At 35.8% G+C, this 10,059-nt stretch overlaps 2 protein-coding genes across 2 annotated transcripts; one reads left to right on the top strand and one right to left on the bottom strand.

Annotated features, from left to right (window-relative positions):
* The first annotated feature begins 1,495 nt into the window (after positions 1 to 1,495).
* Positions 1,496 to 7,357, top strand: LOC148268569 (Zinc finger C-x8-C-x5-C-x3-H type family protein). Its single transcript, XM_088216533.1, has 7 exons — positions 1,496 to 1,908; positions 2,048 to 2,190; positions 2,551 to 2,616; positions 2,808 to 2,927; positions 3,034 to 3,342; positions 3,433 to 3,750; positions 6,293 to 7,357. The coding sequence occupies exons 1-7, from the start codon at positions 1,821 to 1,823 to the stop codon at positions 6,686 to 6,688; spliced, it is 1,440 nt and encodes a 479-aa protein (XP_088072659.1). The 5' UTR covers positions 1,496 to 1,820; the 3' UTR covers positions 6,689 to 7,357.
* A 518-nt stretch (positions 7,358 to 7,875) lies between these two features.
* Positions 7,876 to 9,642, bottom strand: PUCHI (Integrase-type DNA-binding superfamily protein). Its single transcript, XM_022049186.2, has one exon. It carries the CDS (start codon positions 9,609 to 9,611, stop codon positions 8,430 to 8,432), a length of 1,182 nt encoding a protein of 393 aa, XP_021904878.2. The 5' UTR covers positions 9,612 to 9,642; the 3' UTR covers positions 7,876 to 8,429.
* Between the last annotated feature and the right edge of the window lie 417 nt (positions 9,643 to 10,059).

The raw sequence follows: 10,059 nt of genomic DNA, 5'->3' as shown, positions 1-10,059 counted from the left end.
GAAATATTAATGTATAAAGAATATATCAAACTCACCTTCTACCAATTTAAGTTTTAAATTGATTATTTTAATTATTTAATAATTTGTTATTAACTATTGAAAGACATATATAAAGAGCTATGAAACATTTTGAACCTCCCAAATTTGGTTCTAATTGTAAATATATTAGCATAGTAATGAAAATTTCATCAAGTACAATATTCTTTTGACAATTGAAAAATTATTAAATCTAAAAGAATACGAAACTCATTTGAATTTCTATATTTAGTTTAACTAAAAGATTTGCAAATTGTATCACAACGATAATATAAGCACATTAAATTAATTTGAGTTTGTAAAATTCAAAATATATTCTTCTTATTTTGACATAAAATTCTGCCTGAGCTTAATTTTTTCTTTAATTTTATACAAAATTTTTGTTATTTTATAATTAAAATAATTGTGAAGTTGTAAATGAATTTAGTACAAATTTTAAATTTATTCTAAACATAACTCCCCCCATAAATAATTATTGAAATAAATAAATATATAATTTTTTTTTTCATGTTATTTATATTTAGTATGTTCAGACCTTATTAGTTCTTTTTTTCTTTTTCAAAATCACAGTTAATTTACAATTTTTAATATTATTTTTCATAGTTAATTTTAATTTTTTATATTAATTCTAATGTGTATAATAAGAATACAACTATTTTAACAATTAAGTTCAAAATCTCAATTCAAAATTCTAATTTACCAAATATTTAATAATTTTTTAAGTCAAAATTATCTAATAATTTATTAAACTAAAATGTGAAAAAAAAAATCAAATATGCAAACATTAAGTACATAAATTTCAATTTAATTCTTTATAGTTTGATATTATTTAATTGAATACATTCTAATTCTTTTAGTAATTTATAAATATGTTATCGAAATATTAGTTAAATGAGTTAACTAGTCCCTCCGATAATGCTTCATTAAATTTTAAAAAAAATATTTTTATAACCCAAAAAAAATAAATAATCAACGTCTGAATCATTAAATACCAAATCTCCAAAATTTATTTTTAAACCCCAATTAAAATTTACTATAAATTTAAAATTATTTAATTAATCATTACTTAAGCTTAATTATTTATTTCATTTCGTTTTTTAAAACGCATAAAAAAATCTGATTGGTTAGAAAATCTAACTCTCCTTATCCTGAAGCCCGCACAGGAATATTATTTAATTAACTCACCTGATGAGATTAATTAATTAATTAATTCCCACACCGGGACCCTTCTTGTAAAAAGTTAGTTTGTGAAAAGACAATTATACCGTCGCCCGACAAATTGAAACTGGGAAACCAGAGAGTAGGAAACGGAAGGGTAATTAGGTAAATTAATGATAAAACTAAATTGAAAGAGAGTTGGTTAGCTATATAATCACATATTAAAGCCCTATTTAACCGGTAATTTAAGGTAATTTTGTTCTCTGTTTGGCGCGTATATAAACCAACAGCGAGCACACAAAGAAAGATCAAAACTTTCACTTTGAAAAAACTGAACACAGGCAGTGTGAACAAGGGCGGAGAGAGAAAGGAAGAGAGAGAGAGTGAGAAAGAAAAAAATCAAAATTGAAAAAGAAAAATCGAAAGGGGGAAAACAAGAACAGTGTGTGTTTGGTGTGAGAGAAAGTGAAGAAGGAAAATAAAAAAGAAAAAAAACCAACAGGATCTGTTTTTCTTCAACTTCTCTCTTTTTTTACAAACGGAAAAACTACTCCCATTTGATCGGGAGGAAGACATTCTAGGATTGTTCTAAAACGAGGGTTGCCGTACGTACGAGGAGATAGAGAATGGAGCGGTACAGTCGGGGGAGTGAAGGTCAGCAGACGGATCCATCACCAGAATGGACCGCTCCGGGAGGAGAAACGGGGCTTGAAGGTAACGTGATCACTTCTGCATTCTTTAATTATGATTAATAATGTTAATGTGGTTTTTAATCGTGATTTTTTTGTTTGTGTGTTTGTTTATTGTTGGGTAATGTGGAGTGATTTTGGTTTTGTTTGGAGAATGTGTGTAGAATCTGTGTGGCAGTTGGGGCTGGGAGGCGGGGAATCGTACCCGGAGAGACCTGACGAGGCCGATTGTAATCACTATATGCGAACCGGGTTCTGCGGGTACGGTGCGAGATGTCGGTACAATCATCCACGTGATCGTGGCGCGGTAATTTCGTTGAATTCTCTCTTGTTTTACTTCGATTTACTTTCGCTTTGCGGGGTTTTCTTTGGTTTTGGAGATGATCATGGGTTTAGTTGGGTTTGATCTTGCGACTTCAGTGGATTTTGAGGGGGTTTGCCATTGGGGAAGTCTGTCTGTGTATTTTTGAGATATAGCGTTGAGTGGCTGATGGTTTTGGAGAATTTATTGCTATGTAGTGGTATTGTTGCTATGCTGTTGAATTTCAGTTTAATGCAATGGATTTGGCTAGTATTTAAATGGCAAATAACAAGATCTATATTGTTCGCGATATAGACAGAAATATTTTGTGTTCATTGAATTAATATCAAAACATTTGTGGCTTAGGTCATCGGAGCTGTAAGAATTGGTTCCGGAGAGTTTCCTGAGCGAACGGGCCAGCCTGTGTGCCAGGTACCTAATTTGTTTTTCCTATGCACTTGGGTTTTATGCGAAATGATTTTTGTTGAGTAATGTACATCATCTGCAGTCGAGGATTTGCTGATTCATTTCATATATTGGAAAGCAATAGGTTTCATAGTGCTATCAGTTTCTTGTAACTTCTAGTCAATGTTCATTGTGTTTCTTTTTTGCATGAATTACAGTATTACATGCGGACAGGGATGTGCAAATTTGGTCCTTCTTGCAAGTACCACCATCCCAGGCAGGGAGCCGGTTCTGTTAGTCCTGTGTCACTAAATTATTTAGGATATCCTTTGCGGCCGGTTTGTATATATCTTAACAATGCATAGTAATATAACCTATCATATAGGAAAATTAGTTTTTTTCACTGTGCAGTGATCTTGGCTCAGAAGTTCAAATTGATAACAGGGTGAAAAGGAGTGTTCCTACTATATGAAGACGGGGCAGTGTAAATTCGGTCAAACATGCAAGTTTCATCACCCTGTTGGAGCTGGTATACAGGTTCCTTCTCCCCCACCTGCCCAAGTCTCGCCTGTCCCTGCGCCTGCACCTGCACTGTATCCTGCACTACAGTCTCCATCTGTTGCTCCATCTCAGCAATATGGAGTAGTAGTGGCTAGGCCTCCTCTGATACCAGGGTCTTATTTACCGGGGGCATATAGTACCGTGCTGCTATCCCCAGGCATGGTTCCTTTTTCAGGTTGGGGCCCTTATCCGGTAGGTGAAAATCAGCTTTATTTGCTTTGATATTTTCAGAGTTATATTCTGTTTCGCTCTCTTTCTCTCATCTTAAATTTATCTGTTAAGGCGCCTGTAAGTCCTGTGGCTTCCCCTGGCACTCAACCTGCTGTTGGATCAAGCTCAATTTATGGGGTTGCACCTTTATCTACTTCCGGAACTGCTTACACAGGAAGTTACCAATCTTTACCTTCTTCACTTGGTCCTTCTAGTACTAGCCAGAAGGAACACTTATTTCCAGAGAGACCTGGCCAACCAGAATGTCAGTATTACATGAAAACAGGGGATTGTAAATTTGGATCCTCTTGTAGATACCATCACCCTCCAGAACTAGTTGCACCAAAAACAACTCCTATCCTGAGTCCCATGGGCCTTCCCTTGCGTCCGGTAAGCATCTCCTTAACAACTCTTTCTTTTTTATGCATTATTTCTGGTAATTGATTTTAATCTGTTTGCTGATATATGTTTATTATGTATGTTCATTTCTACTTGCTGCGTGTATGTTATCTATAAAACCCTCATCCTCTCTGTGTCTCTTTAAAAACTTTGCATAGAAATTTTTCACTTTCTAGGTGGCTAATTTATTCATTTGAATCAGTTTGGTCTTTAATGTGCTTCATTCAATTTATTTGCAAGATTTGTTGTTAGGATATCCATCTGGTTCGTATTTGTGTGACAGTATGTCACCCAAGTTTTTGTCTTTGTTGCTAATGAATGTTTCTGATATTTGAACGGAGCAGGGATTATATGCAGAATAATATCTATGATTGTGAGGCTTATTCTGCATATAATCACTTAAAATATATTTGAGAAGGTAATAGTTCTACTAATTAATTTCCTTTCTGCTGTATATCCTGCAATTCAATGTTGATATCCCTCCATGCAGATAATGCTGGAAAATTTTTCATTTGTAATTTGCTCTTTTCTTGGAAAGGCTGTTCTTCATGGTGAGTGCTTGAAGGGCACTTCCACTTTGGAAGAACCTTGTAGGTTACATTCAGCATTTTATGTCCATTCTTTTTGCTGACTTACTTTTATGGGTAGGCCGGTTGTGTGGTGCTATTTTCTATTTCTAGATGCATATATATCCTAAATGATTTTAGCCTCTCGTGCTCAAGAAAAGCCATTTTTGGGTTAAGAGGTAAAGCAAGTTAAACTTTTATTAGCTCGACCATGAATATGGAAATTTCAAATAAACGATGGTAGTATTCAGGCATCCCATACTCTCTTTCACATCTCCACTTCTTGATAGGTTGACCATGGACTATATGATAACATGCTGAGTTGGAACTTCATTGGTTATTCTGCTATTGTATTCTTGAGGATAGAAAGCTGCAAAACTACATGACTCGTCTTACGTGGTATCTTTTTTTTTTTGAGTGAAGTCATTTTTGTACCTAGATCTCTTCTTGTTACTAAGGAAAAATGGAAAAAGTCTTTGCTGAGAGATGCACATTTGGATAGTCTGGCTGTCTCTACTGAGAGTGTTGAGATTATTCTAGCTTGCAAGCAAAACGAGACATAGGTTGATTTTTTTTGGGATCAGAATTCTATGAATAGCTTATCATAGTTTTTGGTGCACTCTTCAGAGCATGGATCATGAGATATAGAGAGCTTGCACATCCTTCTGGAAATTATGGCATGTAAAGCAAATCATCTGCACCTATAAGGCTATTATCTTTGCTGACATAACTGACAGAGTAACTGCATAGGAATGCCTTCAGAAAGGTGTAGGTTGCATTTTAACTTTGAACACCACTTGGTCCTACGTGACTTAATATAAGTTATTCTCCACTTTTGTTTGATCATACTTAACAGCCTTGTTATCTTTTTGTCTTTACATCAAATTTTCTTGAAGATTATGTTCTGTTGAATTTGTGAAAGAATCTCAAATTAAACTAATTTTTCACTTCCTCGTTCCTGATTTGCTCATCAGCCGGTGATCAATGCTCACATTGATCAAAGCCTAGTGATGTCATGAGTTTTAACAACTTCAGGAAATAGAAGGAAAAAGTGTATTCTTATTGAATTTTGAAGTTTATCAACTCCTAAGGCTGCTTCCAGCTTGGCCAGGTATATGAAAACATCAACCATAAACTCATATGATTTTATGGTGGAGTTTTGGGAGAATGGAGCCACTATGATGCTTCGGGCAGATGTCTAGGAGTAGAATTGTTGAGTTACAGATTTCCATCACATGTGAAGTCCTTTTGTGGTTTTCCTTCATCCCCTGCTTGTATTCGTATGCTTTTTGATGTTGCTGTGTGGTTCTGAAACCTCCTACGATATACATTTTAACACAAATGGTGTTTTTCTTTTCATGCTTTCCTTCATTTGCTAGGAGTAGCTTGATGGGCTCTCCATAGTTTCACTTTCCCTTCTCTTGTCTATTCCTGATTTCCCCCTTTTGGATTAAGTTCCGACTATTTGTGTGAGCTGGTGGTTCAAATTTTGGTTTTACACAACTTGGTGTTTCCTCTGTTTGTACTTGTTGTGCTAACTATGAATCCATGGTTTCAAATTTCCATGTATATCTTGCATCTGGCCTTTTTATGCGAAGTTGAACAATCTATCTATTGATTTATATGCCATCCTTGTTTGGCTATTTGGCAAGATATGTTTTAGTGCATAGCTAGTAAACAGTGTGAATTTTGTTCTTTTATAGGATTGTTTCTTTTGTTTCAGTTGGTTGTGGCTAAATATTCTGGTACTTCTGTGATGATACTGGCATTACGATTCTATTTTTCTTTTGTTTTATTATTGTCAAAAGTTCTATACACGGCCTACATTCTTCCAACTTTTCTCCCTTGTTTCCTAGTATTCTATTCCATATACTTCTAAATGGTGCACGTGCATGTTTGCATTTGCCTTCATTTGTTATGCGTCTTCTGCAGCTCACTTTTTGTTAATTTTCTAAAATGACAATCAGGGAGCACCACCCTGCACGCATTACGCGCAACGTGGGGCGTGCAAGTTTGGGGCCGCATGCAAATTTGATCATCCAATGGGAACCCTAAGTTACAGTCCATCTGCATCTTCCCTTGCTGACATGCCTGTGGCTCCCTACCCTGTGGGATCTTCAGTTGGTACTTTAGCCCCATCATCCTCATCATCTGAGTTGCGGCAAGAACTTATTTCTAGTTCAAGCAGAGACTTCAGTTCCACTAGAATATCATCATCAGTGAGTACAACTAGCGGCTCAGTTGGTTCAATTTTTTCAAAGAGTGGATCAGTCCCTCAGTCGAGTGTGCAACATTCTGGTCAGAGTTCTGCCCTGTCAACTGGTGGCAGCAGCAGTAGCTCAGAGGTTCACACTTCAAGCTAAAGAAAAAAAAGAAGGCAACTCATGATTTGTCTTTTTGGTCAACTTCATGAACCAGAACATATTTTTTGTGCAGTTCTCAAATAGGAGGCTCATTTCTCTGTTATCTTGATTCAGAGATTTAGGTCTTGCACACAGCAGTTAGGTCATTTGTGTCCATATAATCTTATATGGCCATCCTTTTTACTTGAATAAGCTATTGCCAACATTGGAAAGTTTTAAACCCATAGTGCCTTCAAACCACTTTGAAATAACCACGAAAGAACTCAGCAGCACCTTTAGGAAAATCTATGTCTACACCTCAGATTGTTGTGTTTATTTATGGTTAGATCTTTTATGGAATGAAAAAGATCAGCCAACAACATCCATCCTTTTACATCAACTGTGCCCTTTAGAGAGATTTTCTATATTTTGGGAACAAGCTTTCAGTTGAAGTTAGACAGGAGGTGATCTTTTTCCCTCACTTTTTTGTTTGGGGTTTGTTGTGAAAAAGGGAAGTCATTAAAGAGACTTAAAGAAGGCATCATGATGCCATTTTTATATGGAATTAGATATATAGTTATGTTGTGACAATTCAAATGCTTGACATGGTTACTGATAAATTTACAAATATATGAAGAATCATCTTGTGTAATAATTTTCCCTTTATTTTTAATTGATTTAGTTCATGAATGTAGTTGATCCTTGATGTGATGATGCACTAAATTTTACTGCTGTAGCAAATGATGTAGGTGACCGGGGTCAGGCAGTTATCTGGCGGGTTCGATCAAGTGGTAAATTTATCCGGAGGCACCATTTCTCAATTTTGTGTGATCTGATCTGATCTTCCTTCTTGCAGAACTCCTTACTGGTTTCAGGCTAAAAAGGCCCAGACTTCAAACTATTATGTTGGATGGTTGCCAATCTTTGGTAGTTTACTCAAATACTAGATGAATTTCTTTTCTTTTCCTTTTCTTTTTTGTACTGGTCCAGTTTTACTTATACTACCCATTAGTAATATTCATTCTGTATAAGCCTTTGAAATAAGGTGGGAGTTGGGAACATATGGTCAAATGCAAAATCTCACCATGGAAAAGTTGAAGCTTTTTCTTTCTTGGTTTTTTTTTTTTTGAAAAAAATGGGTAAAAAAGAAGAGGCTAAACAATCAAAACCAGAAGCATTAATCAATGACCAAAAAGTGCAATGAAAAGAAAATTGGCAAGCGCCAATGATGATACCCATATATAAGGAACTATGTATTTGCATGCGCTTTATTTAATTTTGAAGGTCTCATATCATAGTCAACGTTAAATAACCAAGTTCAGCTTAGTTTTGCTTTTCAAAAATTAAATCAATAGAAATAGTATTAATATAGTACTTATATTATATTCTTGGTGATACTCCCATCTTCATTTCTTTTCATATAAATACATACATGTATGTAGTAAGAGAGAGAGAGAGAGGTAGCAAATGCCATGATTCATGCGGTCAATGTCGTGATTTTGATGGGTGGGTCATGAATTTTCTGATCATATATATATATATGAATATTTGGTTAAAGGAGCTTTCTGACAAGACAACCTCCATTTTCATCTTTTAGGACCAGATCTCTTGCTTCCAACACTTTTTAAGTGTACTTACACTGCAAATAAAAGGCAAAAACTAAATCAAACAAAAAAAAAACAGAAATTACTCCCAACAATAATTCCCAAACCTTCATCCACACAAAACATAAACACAGTTTACTAGTTCCAAATTTCTTCTCTCAAAACAGCGGATAACCAGATTCCATTACTTCCCCAAATGGACCCACCGGCAATGATGGGGAAGAACACGACTTTGAAGAACACGACTTTGAAGAACAAGAAGAAGAAGAAGCAGCTTGAACTTGCGGCAGCATTACCCCATTTCCAAAATTATCCATGGCGGCCGGATAGAAATTATTCCCAATGCACCCATCTAAAGCGACGTCGTTGACGATGGTCGTCGATACTTGAGTACCAGAATAATAACTCAACTCCCATGGCTGCTGCTGCTGCTGCTGATGATCATCATCTCTCCAGAAACCACCCTGCATGTTGACGACTTCCTCACCAAACCAAGCACTGAAATCATCATTGTTATTAGATATTCCCATTGTTGACATGCTTGTGACATCTACAGGATCAAATACTGAAGAATAGCTACGATCATCACAATGTGAATATTGATTTATATGAATATCAGTAGAACTTTTATGGTTCTGCGAGCTTGAAGGAGGTTTAAGACAGTTTCCGGGCACAACACAGTCCAGGTAACCAGAGTTAGAATCATCTGGAGTGAAAAAGAAATTACTAGAACAATCATCAACTGATGATGACAATATATTTGAGTTATGATCATGATCACGATCACGATCACGATCACGATCACGATCACGATCATCACCATGCAATATAGTACCCTTATTAAGCTGATCAGGTGAAGTACTGTTCTGATTTATAACGGGATTTTTGGCAGGAGGATTGGTTAGAAAATTTGAATTAGCAGGGGGAGGGAAAATCAGTGTTTGATGATGATCAACCAAATTAGGAGAAAGAAGAGAATGGAAACTGGTATTATGAGTATAAACAAAGTTGGTCCTTGCTTGAACACCTTTCATGGAAAGTGCAGCTCTATCATAAGCAAGAGCCGCTTCTTGAGCTGTATCAAACGTGCCAAGCCAGTGTCTTTCTTTCGTCGTCGGGTCTCTAATCTCCGCCGCGTATCGACCCCATGGCCGCCGTCTGACGCCGAGAAACCTTCCCGGCTCACCTTGTTTCCTTCGTCCTCGTCTCTCCTGAGACGGAGATGTGGTAGTACTGGTAGTGGTAGCAGTGGTGCGTTGGATTAGGGCGAAACTACCCATTTGAGGTGAAGGTAATTCGAATGGTTTGAAAGGTTTATCAGAGGGTTTTGAAGCAGCCATGGTATGAATGAGGAGAATGTTTGATGGAGGAAGGGGGGTTTTGGGTGATATGAAATTATGGGAATGTGAGGCTTATAAAGATGGGGGAAATAGAGAAAAAGACAAGGAAGACATATTTTTGTTGATGTCATTATTTTCAACACCATACTACCTTTTTCTTATAATATTTTAATTATTTCTAAGGTACAATTTCAAATCCAAAATCATTTATCATATAGCTATATAATTAGCTATATCATATATAATTATTACTCCACTCTATTCTAATTAACAACCATTCACACATATATACATATATATATATATATACATACATACATATATATGTATACACACAAACACATAGTTTTACCAGCCTTGACTCCATTCTACCTTTTAGTTCTTTTTTTTTTCCCCCCGCCCTTAAAACAAGATCTTAAATGATGAACTAAATGATAAAACTGCAAAA

The sequence above is a fragment of the Carica papaya genome, chromosome 3 (genome assembly GCF_054855325.1).
Source record: "Carica papaya isolate Zhongbai chromosome 3, ASM5485532v1, whole genome shotgun sequence".
In the NCBI taxonomy this organism is placed as follows: Eukaryota; Viridiplantae; Streptophyta; class Magnoliopsida; order Brassicales; family Caricaceae; genus Carica; species Carica papaya.
Note: the sequence above shows the minus strand (reverse complement) of the source record. Positions and strands in the feature narration are given on the sequence as shown.